The 24,105-nt window shown below is 38.3% G+C and overlaps 2 protein-coding genes across 2 annotated transcripts; both read left to right on the top strand.

Moving 5' to 3' along the window:
- The first annotated feature begins 1,018 nt into the window (after positions 1–1,018).
- On the top strand, positions 1,019–9,655 carry nek2 (NIMA-related kinase 2). The gene is made up of 11 exons (XM_079887799.1): positions 1,019–1,084; positions 1,844–2,147; positions 2,234–2,358; positions 3,381–3,598; positions 3,681–3,921; positions 4,828–4,910; positions 5,047–5,173; positions 7,440–7,662; positions 8,702–8,756; positions 8,917–8,993; positions 9,163–9,655. The coding sequence occupies exons 3-11, from the start codon at positions 2,263–2,265 to the stop codon at positions 9,372–9,374; spliced, it is 1,332 nt and encodes a 443-aa protein (XP_079743925.1). The 5' UTR covers positions 1,019–1,084; positions 1,844–2,147; positions 2,234–2,262; the 3' UTR covers positions 9,375–9,655.
- Positions 9,656–10,239: 584 nt separating this feature from the next.
- Positions 10,240–18,927, top strand: slc30a1a (solute carrier family 30 member 1a). Its single transcript, XM_079887797.1, has 2 exons — positions 10,240–11,044; positions 17,476–18,927. Exons 1-2 carry the CDS (start codon positions 10,447–10,449, stop codon positions 18,369–18,371), a joined length of 1,494 nt encoding a protein of 497 aa, XP_079743923.1. The 5' UTR covers positions 10,240–10,446; the 3' UTR covers positions 18,372–18,927.
- Positions 18,928–24,105: the final 5,178 nt, after the last annotated feature.

The following is a 24,105-nucleotide window of genomic DNA, read 5'->3' as shown; positions in this document are numbered from 1 at the left end:
TAGAAAATAAGGGTTTTGTATTTTCAGACTTTTCTCAGTTTGGTAACAAGGTTGTAAAAATCTTGTTTAAAAAAATGAACCTCATTAAAAAGAAGGCAAAACATTTTAATTTCACATCCCGAGGTAGAAAAACATTCTTTTAGTTGTACAATTATGACCACAAATGTTGTACCCTATTCACTGAAAGCACCAGTTGCTTTGGTTACTTCTGTTCACAATCATATCTAATTATTATGTCTTTGTTAAATGTTTATTGAAAACTCGGTTTATGGAGGTTGACTGAAGCAAGCAGCAGTCTTGAACATGCAGAAATATAAAACTTTCTGCAAACTTGAAATCTCACAAAAAGGTATTAACAATAATGAATGAAAGTTGCAGACTAATGGTGAGAGGTGTCCCATTTCTAAAAGGGTAAAGTCAATTGTGTCTTTTCATCCCTGCTGGAAGTGGTTTTCTTGAAATAAATGGTTGTTTACACTAGAGCTTTTGGAAGTGTCCACCAAAACTGACATCCTAACTTACTACCGGGATTTTATGTGTGCCAATAACCAGTCAGATCTGTCTCTTCGTGTGCTGTACCTTTAATTCTGGGATGATTCTATGGATGCCTGGTTAAAAGGCTTATAACCATATGCTCAACATATCGCGAGAAATTAATAAGGAAATGATAGTTCATTTCTAAAGTAACGGATAAAGTGTGTTATGGAGCCAAAAGGGAGTTTCCGGATGAGACTGATTTCCTTTCACTGATGAAAGCGCACAGATGCACATAACCACTCGCCTGAGACTCATAATTGATAATACCTTTAATAATGGATCTATTCAAATAAACGTGAAGTTGTCCTCTCTCTGTCTCGCTGGCTATAAACTCATCCAGCAGTGAACCTTTGGGCTGAAACGGGGCTTTATTGTGAACTTCGGTCCACTCCTGCCACACCCACCGAGCATCGCGATGAACACACACACACACACACACACACACACGCACACACTGCTGCCACCAGGCGGGGGAACGGTCAGTGTGCAGCAGGAACAGTCAGTGACGGGCGCAGAGCTCAGTTTGCAGACGCTACGCTTCTCAGAAGTAACGTTAGCCTTTTCTTTTTCTTTTTCAAATCAAGCAAATCACGTACTAACTTGATCCTGGTTGAATAAAACAATGAAAATCAAACTCGTCAAAAGATAGGGGAGAGCGGGGCACAACCTAACCGGTTTATTATTATGTTTTGAACTATTACTATGCTTTCCGGTGTGTTCGTTGTCAAACTCAGTTATTAAAAAATGCCATTATTGTGTTTTATTGAGAAAATATTTTAGTCTGTCTTGTATATTTTTTTGATTAGATAGCATTTAAGCTGCCATAGTCTACACTCAAAGAAATCTGTCCAATTAATAAAGTTGGAAGAAATGCTAACCATGTTTTTGAAGTCAAGAAAAAAAATCATGCTTTTGTAAATGGTAATGGTGACATAAACAAAAACATGGTCAAAAAAGGTAATCGTTATTGGATGAAGTCGAAATTCTGTCATAAAAACATAATAATTTACAGAGTCATAATTTCGACTTTTTATCATAATTTCAACTTTTTTATCTCATAATTATGACTTTACCATCATAATTTTGACTTTTAATGTCAATTTCATTTTTTTATCTCAAAATGACATTTCATATGTCATAACTTAATATGTCATAAGTTGCATCCTTGTGTCAATACTAGTATGTCATAATTATGACTTTTATGTCGTTTAAGATTTACCAAAGAATGAATTGTTTCTCTCTTGTTTGGCGTAAATTGGCTTCTACACATCACAGTTGCGTTTTAAAAATTGTAAATTCTGTTTAGTGTCTTCAGTCTACTCTGGTTAAAAGCCGCTCTGTGCCTTTAAGAATTATCCTCCCGCTGTTCCCGGGCGTTCTCGCGGTTCTTCAGCACTTGGCAACGTGCAAGCTGTGTGCAATACGGACCAATGAGATCACCGCCAGTGATCAAGTCCAGCCAATCAGAATCCAGAGTTTGTGCGCACGTTTGAAAATCAGCTTGCGTGTTTCTCGTCTGTTTGTTTCTCAACACAAACAAGAAAGGATAACGTTTCTAAAACTAAAACATACGCAAATTTATACAAGACACCAGCAGTGAGGGAATTACGGTAAGTGAACGGTTTGAATGAATCCTTCTCTGTTTGTTAGTACATTTAGCACCTAAATAACCGAGCTCATCTGTGTTTGTCTTAAGTTTGGACCTCCTGCGGCTGTTGTGTTGTGATGCCGTCCAAAACTGAAGACTATGAGGTGATGCTCACCATAGGATGTGGATCTTATGGCAATTGCCAGAAAGTCAAAAGGAAATCAGATGGAAAGGTGAATAAAGTATAGCATGAGCAGTTTGGTGTTTTTGTAGTGTGCTTTTAAAACACGTGCGTAATTTAGGAGCCTAAAAATCAGCAATATCAGAAAATCGTTAGCCCTTAAAAAGGATTGGGTTATTTAAGCAACACTTAATGTATGAATTCCCTTAGATTACTAATAAGGCCTATATCAGATCATATTAGTTAGAAGTGTAAAATCATTTGTTTGCTATTATTTTTGAGGCACTAGCTAAAAAAAGAAAATAATTTCATAATTTAAATTCATAATTTTAAGTAAAGTTTGGTGTGCAACAATATATTGTCACAATATATCGCAGTTAGTGCTGTCAAAAAGATAAATCGCATTGTATATATATTTACAAACTTTTATGGTAGATGTGAATAATTTGACAGCACAAATGCAACAATATTTATGGTATATAGTTCACCCAAAGCTTATACAGATTTAATATTGTAATCCCAGAAGGTCATACATTTGAGATCTCATTATTATTAATAAATTAAAAATATAATTTTGAATTTTTATAAGATTTATTTAATAATGTATGTTTATTAATTAAATGTATGTTGTCATGGACATAGTGCAATAGTATGTCTCTAACATAATTCTGTATTTTAAGCTAAGCAGAGTCATACATATTTCTATTCTGATGTCAAGCCCAATCTTGGTGTAATACCAAATTTAGCTGCTAGTATAAATGTTATCCAGATGTACTGCATTTGCTGTGTTATCATTACCATGTGACCTACCAGCGTCAGTTGCGTTACAAATCCTCTCGCATTGCCTCATGGGATAGTAAACTGTCCATCATATGCACACTTCAGAATCTCACCGGAAAAATAGCAGGTCATCCGGGTACTTTTGCTTACTCTTTTATGAGTACTGTGAATTTAGGCATGCTACTTTTGTCACATAGGTACTGTTTTTCTCCTACTATACAAGTAGGGAAGTATGTGATTTCGGATGTCTCTTCCAGCTAGTTAATTCTGGACCTTGTTACCTGATCTCATTAGGTTCTAGTTTGGAAGGTGCTGGACTATGGCACCATGGCCGAGGCAGAGAAACAGATGCTGGTGTCAGAGGTCAATTTGCTCCGTGAGCTGAAGCACCCAAATATCGTCCGATACTACGACAGAATTATAGACCGGACGAACACAACGTTATATATAGTGATGGAGTACTGTGAGGGTGGAGATCTCGCCAGCCTCATCAACAGATGCATCAAAGAGAGGTAAAATCAAGCTATGGTTAATTTGCTGATCAAGCTAATTTACAGCTGTTTTTTTATTTATTTTTTTACACTTTCTTTACAGACGATACCTGGAAGAAGAATTCATCCTGCGTGTGATGGCACAGTTGTCCCTGGCGTTAAAAGAGTGCCATAGTCGAAGTAATGGCAGCAGTACAGTTCTGCACCGTGACCTGAAACCTGCAAACATCTTCCTGGATGTCAAACAGAATGTAAAGCTTGGCGATTTTGGTTTAGCTCGGATACTGAACCACGATACAAGCTTTGCTAAAACATTTGTTGGAACTCCATATTACATGTCGCCAGTAAGTGTTCTTTAACCTCAAGGAATATTCTTGTACGGGTGGATTTTTCCGTGGTACATTTATTAGATAAGTATTTAAATGTGTAAGAGAGAAAGTCTAATGAAAATATAAGTCACCTTTATAATAAACGGGGAAATCCAATGTTAGAAATTCAAATTCTTATTCAGTTCAAGTTGGTTCAGTATAAATGTAACTGAAATAATTTCCTGTTAAAAATAAGGACAACTAAAAATCACTGGGATTATGATGAGGGAAAATGGGGTTCGGCAGACACTTAAAGCGATAGTTCAGCCAGCATTCATTTACTCACCCTAATGTTCCAAAAATCTACACTGACAAAAATTTTACTTTACTCAGAAATTGCTGGTAAATTTCACAAATAATTAATTGCAAAGAAATGACAAATAACACATTGAATTAAATGTGAAATTTCAAAGTAGTATTTTCTTGTAAAGAGTATGCCAGTAATCTTTATTTTAACTTCGAAAGATCAGTTTTTACAGAGTATGACTTTCTTCTGTGGGACATGGTAGATATGTTGAAGATTGTTGGTAACTGACTTCCATGGTATAGAGGGAAAATATCTCACCATATCTGTCATGTTCTGAGAAGAAACTAATTTATATAGCCTAAGGCGAGTAAATGATGACAGAGCTTTCATTTTTGGATGAACTATCCCTTTAAGTGCATATTTATTGGCAGATGTTGTTATACACACCAATGGCATGTTGTGCTTTTGGAACCAATCCTGGATTGAGCCACACTTTTCCAAACAAGGTCTCCTAAAGTTTCTGTTGGTGAATGTTCATGTCTTGGCATGTAATTATTTTGTTCCACAGTTTCATCATAATATTTCTTTGTCAGGGCTGTTCCTGTTTTATTAATATTTTCCTCTTGCTTTCACAGGAACAAATTAATCGCATGTCCTATAACGAAAAATCAGACATATGGTCTTTAGGATGTTTACTCTATGAACTATGTGCTTTATCGTAAGTATACATGTGTTGTTGTTGTCCCTCGTATTTTTACTGATTACACTGTACTCCGTTATTTTCAGGCTGATTGTGTGTTTATACGCAGTTGTGAATCTTGAAACTTTTTGTCATATTCTTTCTTTTTTTGAAGTCCCCCATTTACAGCATACAACCAAACAGAGCTGGCCGGAAAAATCAGAGAAGGGAAGTTTAGAAGAATCCCATACCGATACTCCGAGAATTTGAACACACTCCTTTCAAAAATGCTGAACTTGAAGGTAAACTCACTCAAGATCGTAATTTTTTTTTCTCAGTATAACTTGTCAGATAAAGTCAAAGTGAATTTGGATTCCAAGGATAATTGTTAACTGACTGAACAGTTGCTGAAATGTGATTGGCTGAAAGAAGTAGTTTTGCAACTATTGGTCAGTTGGGTGACTAGGTAATAATAATGACGGAATGTATGATTTGAATTTGAATGATTGAACCATGAATAGCAGTTCTGAAAACAATTTCAATGCGTTTAAAGCTGCAGTTAGCGATTTCTGAGAAACATGTTGATATTTGAAATCGACACCCAATAAAAACACAGCACTCCCTTCATTGCCCCGCCCCCAAATTAACAAACATGCAACACAGGCAACGGCTAACAGCTGGAGCATCACACGGCTCACGCAAGTATGGGTGAATTACAGGGGGGTAATCCAGCACCCGGAAAGCGTACCATCCCCGGGGACCGCCATTGGCTAACAAGCCATCACCTGCTGTTAGCATTCCATTGACTCCCATTCATTTTGGTGTCACTTTGACAGCGAATAACTTTACACCTGAGGTGTTTAAAGACTCTATTTGTCCATTGTTTATTTCTAAAGAAACACGACAATGTATAAAAGGCTCCATTACCTTGTATCTTACGTTATGGCCCCGTAGAAGCAGTTTTTGTAAAAATAGGCTAACGATTACGTCATAACCACGCGACTCTCTGGAAATTACCGTATAGACAGAGGAGAAGCTCGCAGTCAATCGGGGTGACGTGGAGGCATAAAGTCAAGGGAGAAGCCCATAGAGAGTCATAAAGTTGCTCCTGCTACTAGCTCATGGACAGCTCCTACTCACGCTCTCCGTCTCTGCAAGATTCGGAAGGGAATGATTCAGATTTCTCTTGGCACAGCTACTAGAAGACTTACAACTGTCAGACAGGTTTTTCACGTCACATCTACGTCATCAAGCTCAGTTTGAGTCTGCGCAGTACGCTCAGCCATCAGGAAGTGAGTACTTCTAATTTGCTTCACTTTTCTCCGTTGAAGTCTGTGGGGTCGCTGTCTCCATTTCTTTTACTGTCTATGGTGAATTAGCTGGGATTCAACACATCTTAGCTGTGTCCGAAACCGTTCACTCATTCACTAATCCCTATATAGTGTATGTCATTTGAGGGCATTATATCTGCAAGGAGTGAACGAAATGAAGTTAGTGAATTCGTTTTACTGTGCGTCGGAGCTATCGCAGAACAGGCTTCATCACACGTAGTGACAAAACTCCTTTGTTACTTACTTTATAAAATAATATTAACAATCATAATGACTTTTTGTAATTATATATACCTCCGTGCCAGCTTTGTAGGTTTGTCGATTGAAACTGTTAGAAACTCACACTCACAGATGACGTGGTTGTTGAGCGCCCTCAGGCAACTGTTATGATTACATTCAAATGAATACGCACCTACAGATGATTAATGAATATTTTTAAATCATCCACCAAATTATCATCTCTTCCTTACAGTTTAACGAATTAACAACAATGCCACAAATTATTAAAACACCTGGCTGTTAGTAAAACACGTTAAATTAAGTTAATGCCTAAATAATATATTTTAATAATTAAAAATTGACTTATATAATTTACCTTATTAATATAATTCATTTAAATTTAAAATTCATCTATATAATATTGTCTCAGTATTTTAATATGTTTTATTCAGGTAATGATTCATAAAAAAGGTAGGAAAAAAAGCCCTAAAACTAGCATGAAATGTATGTTAAAGTAGAAATAAAAAAGCTGTAAAATAATCTCTGGATTAAACTCGCTCGCTCCTGCACTTTCACGCAAGCTCAGTCCTCTCCGCATTGGATTGTGGGAAATAGTGCTTCAGCAAGTGTACGTCGAATGTACACTCATATTCAGAGAGGATTGTGGGTATAAATAGTGAACGAATGTAGGGAATGATGTCGTTCATTCAGAATTCGGACACCACTACAAGATGGCCGACACCCGATATAGTGCACTATATAGTGGATAGGGAGTGGTTTCGGACACAGCTCTTGGTTCTGTGAAACATAGCAAAACTCACGTATGGAGCAGAAACAATGCAGCCGGACAAAACATAAAAACATGCCTCTTGACCTTTTTTTTTTTTTTTTACTGCATCTCTCGTTTCTATACCCAAAAACGCATTCTGTGTGGATGGCCTTATTAACTAGATTTTTCCATTTATATTGCCCTGTATGCTGTTTGGCACATTCTGATTTGGCTGTTCTCTTTTGTTAGGACTATCTGAGGCCCTCGGTGGAGTCCATCCTGCAGAACGGCTTGATCTTAGGCTATGTAGCCCAGGAGCAGAGGAGACTTCAGGAGAAGCAGCGACGCAGATCAGTGGACGCAGAGCAGCCCAAACACCCGGAGCCGTCGCTTCAGGCAGAGCTGCGGCTCAAGGAGCAGATCCTACGTGAGCGAGAGCAGGCCATCAAAGAGCGAGAGCAGCGACTAGAGCGTGAGTCCACTCTGGATTTCTTTTGGCCTCTTTACACCTGGAACTAACATCTTTCTCAGGTAATCCAATCACAGTTGGTCAGGTGTAAATAGGCTTTCTAGTTAAATTATGGTCATTGGTAGGGCGTTTCCCATGTGACAACAGAAACCCAAACAGTTTGTTACTTTGTTAAGGGATAGTTCACTTAAAAATGAAAATTGTCATTTATTCACTCTAATGTTCCAAACCCATAAGACTTTTGTTAATCTTCAAAACAAAAATGAAGATATTTGTGGCAAAATGGTAAATGAGAAGACAAGAGTAAACAGCTTCCAATGTGTTTGTGGACAACATGCTGGATACAGGTCACATGTATAATGCCAAGTGTAAACACAGGCAAGGTCTTCAGGATTATTAGTGATAACTTTCAAAGGAGGCATGTTGGAGCTTGTAGTTTGACGCGTTATAAATGGATCGTGTCTATTCAGAAGACTAGGATTAAACCACTGGATTCATGTGGATTCCTTTTAAAATCTTTATGAAATTCTGAAGCATCAAATGCTGCTTTTCCACCGTTGGACCAAACCGTTCTCTTTGCTTAACCGTTCCATTCTGTGCCGATCCAGGCCATGCTGTAAGGATATGGGTTCATTTTCCACTGTAGGGCTGATAACTGAGCTCTTTGGTATGTAATACAAAGTATTGGTAATACACGTTGGCTAGAAACCAAGAACGGTTTGTAATTGTGCCGTGCCATACCAGGCTCAAGTCGAACCGTTCCTTTAATGTTCTCAGAACCGTTCGGCCCGACGGTGGAAAATCAGCTATAGTTTTGGTTGCATGGACTTTCAATGGAGAAACAGAAATCTTTCAGGTTTAAGTAAAAATATCTTAATTTGCGTTTCTAAATTCCGAACAAAAGTCTAGTGGGTTTGGGTGAGTAACTGATGACATCATTTTCACTTTAGGTGAACTAGGCTAACTCTTTATATAACACTACCGGGCAAGACATTTCATTCAGTGAGCTTTTGGTGTCTGACCTTTCACTTTTTTTTTGCAGAAAGGGAACAGGAGCTGTGTGTTCGAGAACAACAATCAAATGAAAAGATGGCCAGGTAAATATATTGCCGCCTTTGCTGAACTGGTCATGTGAATGTATTAAATATTAGCAGCTAACATTAGTAGTGGGCTGCATAACTAGCTATAGCCATTGAACACTTGTTCACGTATGCTATGTTTTGCTGATATTATGTCATTGTAATTCATCTCTAACAGAGCAGAGAGCTTGTTGAAGGCCTATAATTTGATCCGCCAGCAGAGAGCGTTGTCTCTACTCAGTGCCAGTGACACAGGTAGAAAACCATTTTGTAAAATCATTTAATGCTTTTTAGTCAAGTGAACATGTTGTTTTTTCTTATTTCAGTGCTTTCTGTTAATGCATTTGTGTGTTTTTCATTGTGTGTGTATTTGTATTTTTTATTTATTTATTGTTCTTTTTTTCTTTTTCTTTTTTTTTAACAGAGAATGAAGAGAACGTCTCTCCGGGAAAGAAGAGGGTTCACTTTGCAGGAGACGGCAAGGAGAACGGCAGACCTGAGAGCAAGCTGATCACTAAACCTAATGAACATTGTCTTGTAAAAAGACACCAGTGGGCAAACATGCGCATCCAGGCTCTTGGTGAAGAGGAAAAGGTGTACCCACCAAAGCCCAAAGAAATGCTGGGCATCCGATAGAATTTACTACTGAAAGTGGTGCATTTGTGTGGTCAATCAAGTCAAGAGGTTTTTTTATTTTTGGATTTTTTGATTGTGTACATTAGGAAATAAGATTTCTGATTTTATTTATTTGCTGCAGCATTTGTACAGTACAGTGGACAACACTTAATTGAATGGGCATAACACTGCATTTTTTTTAATTAAATGATAATGTGTTGTATTCTTACCATTGTATAGATGTGGAACTGGTGTTTTTATTTGGAATGGCTGTTTCTTTAGAATAAAGAAGTGAAAATATTAGCAGTTTTGTTTTTATTCATCAAAATTGTTTTGGGTTCCAAAATGATGGAAGGCATTCTAATAAGGTAAGAGATATGCTTAATTTAGTAGTGTTTCTTTTTTCCTGAAGAATTAAAGGGATAGTTCACCCAAAAATGTTATTCACCATAATATGTATAACTGTTATATAAACCAAACAAATTATTTCATTTACTCACCATCATGTTGTTCCAACCATGTATGACTTTCTTTATCCTTTTGAACACAAAATAAGATCTTTTTAAGTATGTTTGGAACCAAACAGTTGATGGTAGCCATTGATTTCCATAGTAGGAAAAAAAATACCATGGAAGTCAGCGGCTACCGTCAGCTGTCTGATTACCAAGATTCTTCTAAATATTTTTTTTGTGTGTGTTCGTTCACCAAAAGAAAGAAACTCGTACAGTTTTGGTACAACTTGATGGTGAGTAAATGACAGAATTGTCATTTTTTTGGGTGAACTTTCGCTTTAAATTTTCCTCGACCCCGTGCTCTCAGCCAATAGCAGGCGAGTGTGGGCGTAGCCTGTCGCTGAGCGTGTTCCGTGTGGAAAGTTCGCCGGTCCGGGTGCAAAGTTTCAGCCGTCTGCAGACGAGCAACAGAAGGCGGGCAGTATAACCGAACCGAACCCCGGTCCCCAGCGCTCATTACACCCGGAACAACGCATCGCTTACAGTCTGTCGGTCGGAACGAGTTCAGTTATGGGATATTAAACCCAAAGAGGACCGTGTTCGTTTAAAGCTTTGTTTTGTGCTCTGCTCTCGGTGTAATCATGGCCTGCGCGCCGAACCGGCTTCGCCTGCTGTGCATGCTGTTGCTCACCTTCGGCTTCTTCATCGTGGAGGTGGTGGTGAGCCGGATCACGTCCTCTCTAGCGATGCTGTCGGACTCCTTCCACATGCTGTCGGACGTGATCGCGCTGGTCGTGGCGCTGGTAGCGGTGCGCTTCGCTGAGCAGACCCAGTCCACCAACAAGAACACCTTCGGCTGGATCCGGGCCGAGGTGATGGGCGCGCTGGTCAACGCCGTGTTCCTCACCGCGCTGTGCTTCACCATCATCCTGGAGGCCATCGAGCGCTTCACGGAGCCCCATGAGATCGATAGACCCGATGTGGTGATCGGGGTGGGGGCTGCGGGGCTGCTGATCAACCTGCTCGGGCTCTGTCTCTTTCACGGCCACGCCGGAGGCGGCGGACACTCGCACGGGGGACACGGACACAGCCACGGGGGACACAAAAAACACAAGAACGGGAAGGTCCGTCGATGTGAGACGCTGGAGGACAGTCGGTCCACGGGGGAGGAGACCAATAATCTGGTCGGGAATCACAACAACAGCCCGAATGGCGTTAATCCGGAGCGGAGGATAGCTGGTAAGTTAAATCGGGTTTGTTCTCATTGAAACTGCTTCATAGTGTAGATGTTCTGGATGCTACCCTTTATACAAAACAGAGGTCAAGTAACGTTATGTCATTAGGATTAAAGTCGGATATGAGAGGATTTTTTTACATTTCTATTTTAAACGTGTGCAAAACTTTCTTGTTAGGGCTTTTGTTTCTCATTGGGCATGTAACCACTAGCAACAAACCCAATATGTTAAATTGATGAATAGCTCACCCCAAAACGGAAATTGTCATTATTTACTCGCCCTCATGTCCTTCCAAACTTGTTTGTATTTTTTCTCTGGAGCTGAGAAGATGATGTGATGAGAATTTATCACAGAATTAAAATTTGTGCTTATTAGTATGATTAAATAGGATCATATCAGGTCAGCAGCAAAGTCATTGGTTAATAAAGTGAGGTTAAATACATAAAGTACATTTGCACTATATAGCATTTTTAATTATTGCAGGTTTGCATTACACTGTTTTTATTCATTTTCAGGAATACTAAATCTGTTTTTGTTCAAGTGAAATGAGTAAATGCTCACGTTTAGTCTAGAACTACAATAAGCATCATGTTCACACAACGCCTCACTTACTCACCATATCTCTCAACATGGGAACAGGAGAGAGCGGTCAGTCAATAAATGGGAAAACTAAGGCCTAGTCCACAATAACACAGGAGCTTTTCCTCAGTTTAAAAAAATATTTGTGTACACATAAAAAAATGCAAAAACACGCTATGATGCGCTGTCAAGAGCATGCCAAACCAACAGGTGGCAATATAACCCTAACCGTAAAGCCATGTTGGCCAATCAGAAGCCTGGAAAAAATGTTATTACTGGTTCTGATTCTGAGGACACAAGCCAAAATCTCTAGTTTCACAGTCTACGACAACACTGCAACCGGAGTTTCTAAAAATCTTCACCCTGGCAGGAGTTTTAAAAAAAGTTTGGTTTCAGTGACTGCCTACTGCGTTTGCGTGTGGACGAATGGCCAAACCGCATAGAAAAAGCTGCGGTTTTGAAAATACCCGTGTTCGTGTGGACAGGTCCTAAGTAACTTGCATTACTTTTTTGAAAAAAGAACTCAGATATTTTGTTGTAAATTTAAAAGTAATGTTACTTTACTCGTTACTTGAAAGAAGTAATCTGATTTTACGTAACTTGCGTTGCTTGTAACATTCGTGATTCAAAACGATAAACTGGAATTACGACTGCGGATATACAAACAAGAAACCTTAAGCAGCATCAGCTACCATTTTCACAATTTTCTCACTCTCCACACTCCACAGACAAATTTGTTTCTTCAAATATGTCTGATAAAGTTGCAAATGACACTGGCATTGTCAGTCCTCGGTCTTCCTCTTGTAGAAGAAAGCTTTGGAGGCAAAATATAAGGAGACATAATCAGAAAAAATTTCACTTCTGTTTTCCTTGTGCACTGGTTCGTTGCACTAAACAGCCTATCAGAGTGGTATCTCTCACCAATGCCAATTCAACACACTCAATCGGCCGAAAATCCGCAGACGGGGTCCGACAAACTGTGCAGAACACCGCAAAAACATGGGAAGACAAACACTCAGCGACACCCCTCCATTGTCTTGGAGGCCTTAGAAGGTGTTTTTTTTTTTTTTTTGACTGTTTATCACTCTCTGTTTATTTATATGATTAGTCTATTTTTGTGGGCAACAATCAATCTTGAGCTTTTGTATAATTAGGTTAAATGTCTTGTTTCCATGGATTCACAACAATGGAATGGTATGTCAGCTCACTCCCACCAAAGATCATGTGCAAACACTTTCTTTCTGTGCTTTTATCTGTTTTTATCAGATAAGCAGAACTGGAACCAGATTCCCTCAAGAAAAACAAATTATTTCAAAGTTGAAACAGTCACTTTGCTTATTTGGAGGAATTTCAACCAAGGCCATGTCTGCTTGCTTGTTTAAGACAGCCCAGATGAGAGATGAACAGATGGGTTACATCGCCCACAGGCCTCGGTGAATCATCAGCTTACTGCAAATATGTTATATTAATGAACAGAAGGTCCTGAACTAAAGCCTCCTGGAGTGCCCACAGGGCCCCAGCACTGCACATTTTGGACGTCTCCCTAGTCAGACACACCTGGGGCCTGTACCACGATGGTAGTTGAACAAACTCAGGGTTACAGGATTAGTTTTGAGTTGACAAAACAAAACCAATCCAACCAGGCTTTGCTAGTACCATGATGCTGATCATAAACTTTCTCTGTCAGCTCAGGCTTTGTCAATTCAGCCAACCACATGCTGAGAAAGAGTGAAACAGATTCATTTCTCAAGAGAGAAGCAGCGAGATTCACTTCTCTCTTCTGCAGAATATCACGAGATTGAAAAATATTAAGAATTTATTAAACAAATTTGCACAGCAAGAAGAAAATAGCTGTCTACGAAAGAGCACAACTAAAAGAAAAAGTCTTGCAAAATAGCAGGGTGTTCAAATACTTATTTTCCTCACTGTAGCAAGTTATCCCACTTAGAAATCATGGAGGGGTCTGAAATTGTCATCGTAGGTGCATGTCCACTGTGAGAGACATAATCTAAAAAAAAAAATCCAGAAATCACAATGTATGATTTTTTAACTATTTATTTGTATGATACAGCTGCAAATAAGTATTTGAACACCTGAGAAAATCAATGTTAATATTTGGTACAGTAGCCTTTGTTTGCAATTACAGAGGTCAAACGTTTCCTGTAGTTTTTCACCAGGTTTGCACACACTGCAGGATGGATTTTTGCCCACTCCTCCACACAGATCTTCTCTAGATCAGTCAGGTTTCTGGGCTGTCACTGAGAAACACGGAGTTTGAGCTCCCTCCAAAGATTCTCTATTGGGTTTAGGTCTGGAGACTGGCTAGGCCACGCCAGAACCTTGATATGCTTCTTACAGAGCCACTCCTTGGTTATCCTGGCTGTGTGCTTCGGGTCATTGTCATGTTGGAAGACCCAGCCTCGACCCATCTTCAATGCTCTAACTGAGGGAAGGAGGTTGTTCCCCAAAATCTCGCAATACATGGCGAGTGCAGTCGCCCTGTCCCATGTGCAGAAAAACACCCCCAAAGCATGATCCTACCACCCCCATGCTTCACAGTAGGGATGGTGTTCTTGGGATGGTACTCATCATTCTTCTTCCTCCAAACACGTTTAGTGGAATTATGACCAAAAAGTTCTATTTTGGTCTCATCTGACTACATGACTTTCTCCCATGACTCCTCTGGATCATCCAAATGGTCATTGGCAAACTTAAGACGGGCCTTGACATGTGCTGGTTTAAGCAGGGGAACCTTCCGTGCCATGCATGATTTCAAACCATGTCGTCTTAGTGTATTACCAACAGTAACCTTGGAAACGGTGGTCCCAGCTCTTTTCAGGTCATTGACCAGCTCCTCCTGTGAAGTTCTGGGCTGATTTCTCACCTTTCTTAGGATCATTGAGACCCCACGAGGTGAGATCTTGCATGGAGCCCCAGTCCGAGGGAGATTGACAGTCATGTTTAGCTTCTTCCATTTTCTAATGATTGCTCCAACAGTGGACCTTTTTTCACCAAGCTGCTTGGCAATTTCCCCGTAGCCCTTTCCAGCCTTGTGGAGGTGTACAATTTTGTCTCTAGTGTCTTGGGACAGCTCTTTGGTCTTGGCCATGTTAGTAGTTGGATTCTTACTGATTGTATGGGGTGGACAGGTGTCTTTATGCAGCTAACGACCTCAAACAGGTGCATCTAATTTAGGATAATAAATGGAGTGGAGGTGGACATTTTAAAGGCAGACTAACAGGTCTTTGAGGGTCAGAATTCTAGCTGATAGACAGGTGTTCAAATACTTATTTGCAGCTGTATCATACAAATAAATAGTTAAAAAATCATATATTGTGATTTCTGGATTTTTTTTTTTTTAGATTTTGTCTCTCACAGTGGACATGCACCTACGATGACAATTTCAGACCCCTCCATGATTTCCAAGTGGGAGAACTTGCAAAATAGCAGGGTGTTCAAATACTTATTTTCCTCACTGTATATCAGTGCATGTAAAAGTTGTGAAGTTAGTTTATATATTTGATAAAGGTATAGAGAGAATTGAACATTTAAGCTCACATGTAGTCATTTTATAGCTTTATCTATTGATTCTAAAGCGTATTCATATTACCTTTTATATATTTATTCCTTTAAACTGTGCGTAATAATAATTGATAAACTAAAATTGTGTGATCGATTAATAATTACATAAAAATAATATCTAAATCATACAAAATTATTATTATAAATAAGCATTACTAAAAGCCAGATGATTTTGTCTTTAAAAATTATTTGCTGTGTAGTGACCTTTATTTGGAGTAGAAACAGGTGGAGTGACTTTATCGCATCAGACATGTCACTTTGCTCACAGCTGATTGGTCCAAGTTCGGTTTGCAACCTCTTACCTGGAACATAACCTGCCCCGGACCAGGATAGCTGTGGAGCGTAAGTTACTATGGCGATGAACACTGCTTAAAGCCAAACCACTTTCATGGTGCCTAAAACCCAGGGTTGCCGCAAACTAAACTGAAACATATCGGGCTAGCCACGTAAACCGGCTTCATGGTATAGGCCCCTGATTCAACTCATCGGCTTGTTAGTAAAGACTCCAAGACCTCAAATGTGTTTGATAAGAAGCATGAAAAATGTGCTGTGAATGGGGTACTTCAGGTCCAGGGTTGGGAACCACTGCCTAACGGCCCCGATATACAGTAGTCAACATTTGAAGTGGATCAAAACCTTTCAATCAAAGTTATACATGAACTTTGATGAACTTTTTGGATCCACTTCAAATGTTGACTACTGTATTTCAAGCAAAATCGAAGAACGAACTGGTGTGATGTAATTTCGAACAAAATCAGGCCACAACAAAGCTCATTTTGAGTTCGTTTCAGGAGATCGAAACAGCTTGCCAAAGCGAACTTCCCGGAAAAGTTAGCTTCGGATGGTAAATTATGTAATACGCAAATGTAAATTATCAGAGTAAACTCCAAGAAAACCTGAAAGTAAAACAGATAATTTTATAATTAAATATCGCGATACTGAACAGAATTGATTTTTTTCCCCCACCACTAGTAAACGCCTTTAAACTGCCATTGGTCCGTGGCGATTATATAACAGTTAGGTGCGCTCTGGGGCTCCGCTTTCTTTGATGCCGAAATCTTCTCTGGTTCATAAGCTGTTTGGTTTAAAGCAATATTGTATAAAGTGCTATATTAATAAACTTGATGTAACTTGAGTGGACAGCCGAATTGCTGAGCTTGTGCAAAAATCCAAATAGCTATGATCACATGCTTCCTTAACTGCTGTTTTCTCACTGCAGTTATCTTTTTCTTTGTATGTGTTTATTTTGTTATTGTGAGGTAAGCACGCAGCACATATTTACATATTAATCTTAACGCCGCTCTCAGCAGCGTGGATGGCGTCTGGATGTTAACTCACAGTTTACCGCTGCAAAGGTATTTCGAACTTCTTTTTACCTCTAAACGAAGAACGAAAAATAACTTAATTGTGAGTAAAACGATAAAAAAAACATTGGCAGCCAATCGGAATCCACACAATTTTAAAGAGCTCAAGCATTTAGCGTTACAGATGAGTTCACTGCATTGGTGTGGATGCTAATAGTTATCTTTATAGTTTTCATTCTTGAATGAGCCTTTACTTTCTGCGGTGGAACACTGCTTTTTGTCCATATAATGAAAGGGTGATTACAGAACACTTTAAGTGAAGGGAAACTACCGTTGCTCCACTCACATACTCCTGACCAGTTTTTTTAATCTGTGCTGATATTCAGTAAAATGTGATATTGCTTGAAAGGATAGTTCATCCAAAAATGGAAGTTATGCCATCAGTTACTCACCAATATCATTTAAGTGTGTACAGTTTATTTTCTTCCGTGGAACACAAAATAACATTTTAACCAATTTAATTGTCATGGGGTCCAATTCACTGCTCCAGCTACACGTTCAGTTTTTCATTTCTCCGCTTGTTCCATGCTTATTGGTTAGAGAAACACTCCTTGCTCCAGGAAAAAAACCCTCCTGTAACTCCACACTGCATTCCACTTCCACCCCACACTGCTCCAACACTGTTGTCTGGAATGCTGTGAACACAAACGAACGAGTAGTGTAAACAGTGATGCGTTCCAGTACTTTTATACTTTATTTCAGCATGCTGTTAGGCCAATAATTAGAGGCGTTGGTGTCAGCGGCCACATCTTCCTCAAATTCCGCAAAAGTTGGAATTGCAGGAAGTTCAGTTAAATGGAATAAAGCGTAACTGCTGTATTTTCAAACAAAACCTACCAAACTCCTGTTTTGCCATATGTGCAGAATTCCTTGAATGTTCACACTTGCTTTCTTTCTTTCTCTTCCGTAGAGATGTGTCATAGCGACAACGTGGATTTGCAGATTAACGGCAGCGCTCCATACGAAGAGCTCGAGAACGAACACGACTCCGCATCCCAGCTCAACATGCGGGGAGTTTTCCTGCATGTCCTGGGAGACGCTCTTGGCTCTGTCATTGTGGTGATCAATGCCATCATCTTCATATTTGTATGGACACCATGCAAGGAGGGCACTGTCTGCGAGAACCCTTGCGTGGGCCAGTATTGTGAAGGTCACTCGCTCAATATTAGCAGTGCAGGAACTAACGAAACGGTGTCCTACGCGGGACCCTGCTGGGTGCTCTACCTCGACCCCACGCTCTGCATCATTATGGTCGGTATCCTCCTCTACACCACGTACCCATTGCTGAAGGAGTCTGCACTCATCCTGCTACAGACCGTCCCCAAGCAAATCGACATGCATCAGCTCAACTCTCGCCTGCGGGAACTCGACGGCGTGTTGGCGGTGCACGAGCTGCACATCTGGCAGCTGGCGGGCAGTCGCATCATCGCCACCGCGCACATCAAATGCCAGGACCCCACATCCTACATGGACGTGGCCAAGCGGATCAAGGACTTTTTCCATAATGAGGGCATCCACGCCACGACCATTCAACCGGAATTCGTAACGATGAACTCCGAGTCTCGCGCTTCGCTCTGCGAGCTCTCCTGCAGAACACAGTGCGCCCCGAAGCTCTGCTGTGGCGCCATTGATCCCGCGAAACCTCCCGACGAAGCATTAGAGCCAAAGAAACTGTGCGAATCCAAGACCCCAACGATACCTAGTGCTTCTGCTACATCTCTGGAGATCATCAGCGAGTCTGTGGAGGAAACAAGCGGACCGGAATCCATTGCGATCATCACTAGGGAGGTGGAATCGTCGTTGTGAGCAAGCAGCAGGTTAGATGGAGAACATTCTGTTCTGTTAAGGGTACAAATGTGTTTTGGATCAGCTGACTGATATATATATACCATGCTGTGAGAAGAACTGAACCCAATGCACTCATTCATGACAATACACACACCACACAGCTCTGATACACCACACCAACATACTGTCTATATAAAAAAGCTGGAGAGCAAGGCTGGCCTCCTCTGCATGTGTGTTTACCGCATCGTCTGATTGGTGTGTCTGTGCCAAAGTTAGTCTTTGTACAGGACGTCAGACACTGGTGTCCTTCCTGTGGAGGTAATGCAACAACATGGAATTTTACCATTCGGCTGCTGGACCAAGTAGAAATGTCTGGACCAGTTTTTTTGTTTGTTTTTTCTTACCCATCTGTTCTGTTTTATATTTCACACTTTATATATATATATTTTTTTTTTCTTAGTCAACTTTTCAATTTATGTATTTAAGTTATTGGTAATTAAGTTTTTTTTTTTTTTTTTTTTTTTTTTTTTAAAAGAGCGTTTTGTAAGATTTAGATTTGATGATATTAGAGGTTAAAAAAAAAAGGAAAAAAATTGAAAAGTTTTGCTTCTTTCAAACAAATGATCTATGCTTTAACCCAGAGTATTTTTAGATGTGTTTTTAAAGATTGCTGTTGAATCTTTCACTCTATTTAGATGATCTGAAGATGTTTCCACTGTACTTCACCATGCCTATATTTCAAACTGCTGTGTAATAGCACTGAAACTAGTCAGTGTAGGAACTAGACAACCTTCTCTTATCGTTTTTTTTTTATTTTTTATATATATATATATATATATATATATATATATACACACAAAAGCTGATGCCTTGTTTATTGTGTTCTGTCAATCTAAACATGGTGGAAATGCTGTAAAAATATGCTGTTTTTGTTGTGGAACTGCTAGAGGAGGACTGATATTGTGTCCGTGCTGTCATAAAACCGAAGGGAAGTCCTCAGATTTGTTTAAAGCACTCATTTGGCAACTGTGCATGACCAAATAAAATTGTGGTTATACAGAAAGCTTTGAGAAACCAAGCAACATTGTAAACCAAAAGACAAGGGGGTGAAATACAGAGGGAATAGGCACGTAGGTTTGGGTTGAGCATATCATTTTGGGATGCCGCACAATCTACTCAGTGGCCTTCATTGGGAGGGAAAAACAGAATATCAACACTTCACAACACTATTTAAATCTGTAATTTTTAGCATTTGGTAAAAATATGCAATTTGTGAAAACAGAAATGTACTAGTCTTTATTATTAGTTTAGTGACTTTCTATGAAGTCTGTAGAGGAAAGATGAGCTCAGTGTAAAAGTGCAGATGAAGTGTTTGTATCACTGAGGATTTTAAAAGTACCATGCCAGCTGAAATGTTTTTTTTATATATATATATTACTGTCAAATGTGTCATTGTGAATTAAACATGCTTGTTTGGTACGGTTCAATTCAAATGTCTGTTGTGTTTATTTGATTTTAATAAATAATGAATAGAACAAGATACTAAAACATCTTACAGTGAATAGAACATTTTAATTTAGGCCAAGTGAACTTTAAAAGCTGTCCATGATGAAATGTGTAAATGTTAAAGAGCAGTGGGCCCAGTATAGATCCCTGGGGGGCATCAGACTTGATTCCAATGTCAGACTTCAAGCCATCAAGGAGTGACAAAGTGACCGGAATCAGAGATAAAAACATATATCTAATGCTGACCTAATTTTGGTCAACAGAATTTATGGTTATCAGCTTAGAGCTCAGTTTAGTATTGATGTAACCATGATATGTTTTGTTTGCCTCCACAACTCTTTTGTCACAATTTTCATAGCCTAGAGATATACCATACTGGAATGTGAGAATTTAGAAGTTAACATGGGGTCCACTTATTATTTGATTAGGCTTATTTAAAGCCTTATTTCACCCTCATGTCGTTCCCAATCCGTAAGACCTTCGTTCATCTTCAGAACACAATTTAAGGAATTTTTATTGAAATCAACAGCAACGTCATAACCACTTTCAAGGCCCAGAAAGGAAGTAAAGGCATCGTTAAAATAGTCCATGTGACTACAGTGGTTCAACCTTAATGATATGAAGCGACGAGAATACTTTTTGATCCTGCGTCGTAGTGCTCACGTATACAGCGTCAGAGACTGACAAGGAGAGAGAAGAAATTGTTAAATTAAATCGTTATTTTTTGCACACAAAAAGTATTCTCGTCGCTTCATAACATTAAGGTTGAACCACGGTAGTCATATGGACTATTTTAATGATGTCTTTACTTCCTTTCTGGGCCTTGAAATTGGTTATGACGGAGGGACAGAAAGCCAGAGATGGGCATAAATACATGGGAATGTATTTAAATACAAATACAAAATACTGTGTGAAAAAAAAAATATTTAAATACAAATACAGTATTTTGTATTTTGAAAATTGGCCATCCAGCGCAGGTATAGGTCACAGTGAATGAAGAAACTACATAGGCCTACTGACTTTTCATTCCTAACCTCATCTCTGCCCTCTCTGTCATTCTTTCTTTCTTTCTTTCTTTCTTTCTGGCAATTACAAATAAACTTATGCAAAATAGCAGCCATTTATATACTTATTTCTGGTTACAATGTAGTCTATTACTTGTGGTGAACACTATTAAAAAATGCATACTGTATGTAAAACTGTGGGAACCTTTTCTGCTATCTAACAAAGAATATGGATGGGCGATATGACCAAAATCTCAATTTTACTTCACAGTAACAATATTATGGTTTCACATTTCTCAATATCAGTTTTGATTTCACAGCATAAACTGAATTTCAAACTCTTTTGAGTTTTTTGTTTTGTTTTGTTGTTGAAGGTAGTCCAATGCTTTTTAAGTATTTTATGTTTATTTTATGTAAAGTTGATTTGTTTCTATAAGTTTATTAAAATTAGAAAGTGTTTAAATTTCTTTTTTATTATTATTTTTTGTGTACAATAAAACTAAAAGCTGAAGATTTTTGTGGTGTATCATTCATCAGTGTTTGTTTTTCCACTCCAACGTTCCAATATGCCCACTAAAAGCTGCACGGATAAATTTGCCATCTATGTAAACGATTTAGAAAAAGTTCCATCAATTCAAACTTTATATCATCGCTATGATATGTAGGGTCATATCACCCAGCCCTAACATGCAGTAATGCTTTAACATTTGACAAGCTAGTTGATAAAAATCAACAACCGGTCAAGACTGATTGGCTAACGCTATTTTCCCTCTTGTCTGTGCTCTTTTATTCTTTCATGTTAACTGAAGTGAATAATGCACTATTTTAACTTTAATCAACAAGTAGAATTGATCATGACATTCTCACCTTATTCCAAAAAAAATCACTGATCCAATGCTGAGCTAGTGAATGTCTGAACTAGTTGATGCACAAAATCAATACCCTGATAAAGAGGTTGACTGGCAAAAAGTATTTTATGTATTTTGAAAATACAAAAATACTCATCTTAAATGTATTTAAATTAGGGCTGTCAAAAGATGAATCGCGATTAATCGCATCCAAAATAAAAGTTTGTGTTTACATAATATATGTGTGTTTACTGTGTATAATTATTTTGTATATATAAATACACACACATGCATGTATATATTTAAGAAATATTTGCATACATATACTGTATATATATTTATATAGTTTATATTATATATAAATACAATTTTTTTATATATAAATAACACATTTTTCTTAAATATATACATGCATGTGTGTGTATTTATATATACAAATTTAATTATACACAGTACACACACATATATTATTAAAAACAAACTTTTATTTTGGATGCGATTAATCGCGATTCATCTTTTGACAGCCCTAATTTAAATACAAATTACATTAGATTTTTTCCAAAGGCTTTAAAATACAAAATACAAAATAGTATTTTGTATTTCAAATATGTATTTACATGTATCTGAAATACTGCGCATCCCTGCAGAAAGCTCTCAGATTTCATCAAAAATATCTTCATTTGTGTTCCGAAGATGAACGAAGGTCTCACGGGTTTGGAACAACATGAGGGTGAGCTATTAATGATAAAAAAAATAAAAAAAAAACAATTGGGGGGGAACTACGCCTTTAAGTATATCAAGCAAAATTATTTTATTATAATTTAAAGTAAAATGAAATACAACTGCATATAACATTTGGAAATACAGAATGAATTTGTTTATTTTAAAGTTCTAACATCATCCTCTTGACAATTAAACTCAATTGCTGTCAGATGCACTATGACTCATTTACTCTGACACTCCAGTTGGTAAATGTATATCAATATTAACAGACCTGGCTTGATTCTGTCATTGTTTGCTGTAACTGCTGAAAACTCGACCTCTTCTCCGAAAACCTTGCCACCCCTTTAACCTTTATAGGATCTATTTACTAAATGGCCTGCACACGTTGGATGGTTGGATGGTGTAAGATTGGCTAAACACTCTAATTGGTAGGCCATAGTGCACTATTTACCAAAAAATATTATATTACAAAAACAGTTTCTATAAAGACGTCTGTGGTAACGTTTTGTCTTAGAACTGTTGACATTACTTTCCAGCTTCCACTTTCTTCACAAAAAATGGTTTCGTTTCTACAATCGCGCTTCTGTGGGCCACTAACATTCACTGTATTTTGAACAATCTAATATCCTTGAAAAGCTTGTGAAATGGAAAGCTAAATAGTATTGCCTAATTTTGTTATAACTTTAAAGATAAACAGTTGATAAAGTCTAAGGTCTATGGTTGAACAGACTTTAAAACAAAGCGCTGTTTTGAGGAAATGTGACTGAAAGAGAGACCATTCAGCCTGTTATTGCAAAACCTTGAGTCATGATGAAAACTAGCTATTGCTCAATTAAAAGAAACAGAAGAGGGAAAGAGAAATGTATTTCCATTGCATGAAAGCCACATGCAGCCTTGATCATTAATCCCACACAGCGGCACTCAAAGCCGTCACATGACTCTGCTGTCTAACCGAGGGGTTCAGCTAAAGCCTCCTTTTCATAATGACCCAGCACCTGAATCCCTGCCGAAAGATTCATATACACACCATAAAAGAGCTTCGATTTCAATACAATACACTTTTCTTTTTTTTTTATGAATACATATTTTTTAACACGTATACGCACACAAGTATCCCAATAATAAGAAGTATTTGGTCATATTCAGATTATGTAGCAATCATATAAATATTCCGATATCTAGAGAATGGAGTATGTATGTTTTTCTGAATAAAAGGTTGATCAGAATATAGCCCTTTATAAGAAATCTAAATTTAAATGAATTTTACGATTCTGTAGATCTGTGGCCTTGTTACAGCAGAAGGCAAGATCAGAGGAGAGTAATAATGTGGGAAGAGATTACACTTCACTGCCTGCTGCAAACCTCAGTCATCTGCAGACTTTGATCACACACCGAGGTCAATACTGTACTTCAGGTGATGTAACAAGCCATAACGTCAGATTTCAGATTGAATCATGTATTAAATGCCATTCAAATTCCCAAACTGACTTTGTGTTTGTTTCAATTATTATTATTTTTTGAATGACCATATTTCTTTTTTGAATGCATGAAACTGGTCAACCGCACTAAGATCTCTAACGCACAATTTTCACAATGCAATCGATAATTGCGATGGATGAAATTTGAAGACGTACCACCATCCATTTTTGTTTGGTTTTATTCTGACGGCGG

This window comes from Squalius cephalus (assembly GCF_949319135.1).
Source record: "Squalius cephalus genome assembly, chromosome: 12".
Classification (NCBI taxonomy): domain Eukaryota; kingdom Metazoa; phylum Chordata; class Actinopteri; order Cypriniformes; family Leuciscidae; genus Squalius; species Squalius cephalus.
This window is presented reverse-complemented; position numbering and strand designations above follow the sequence as displayed.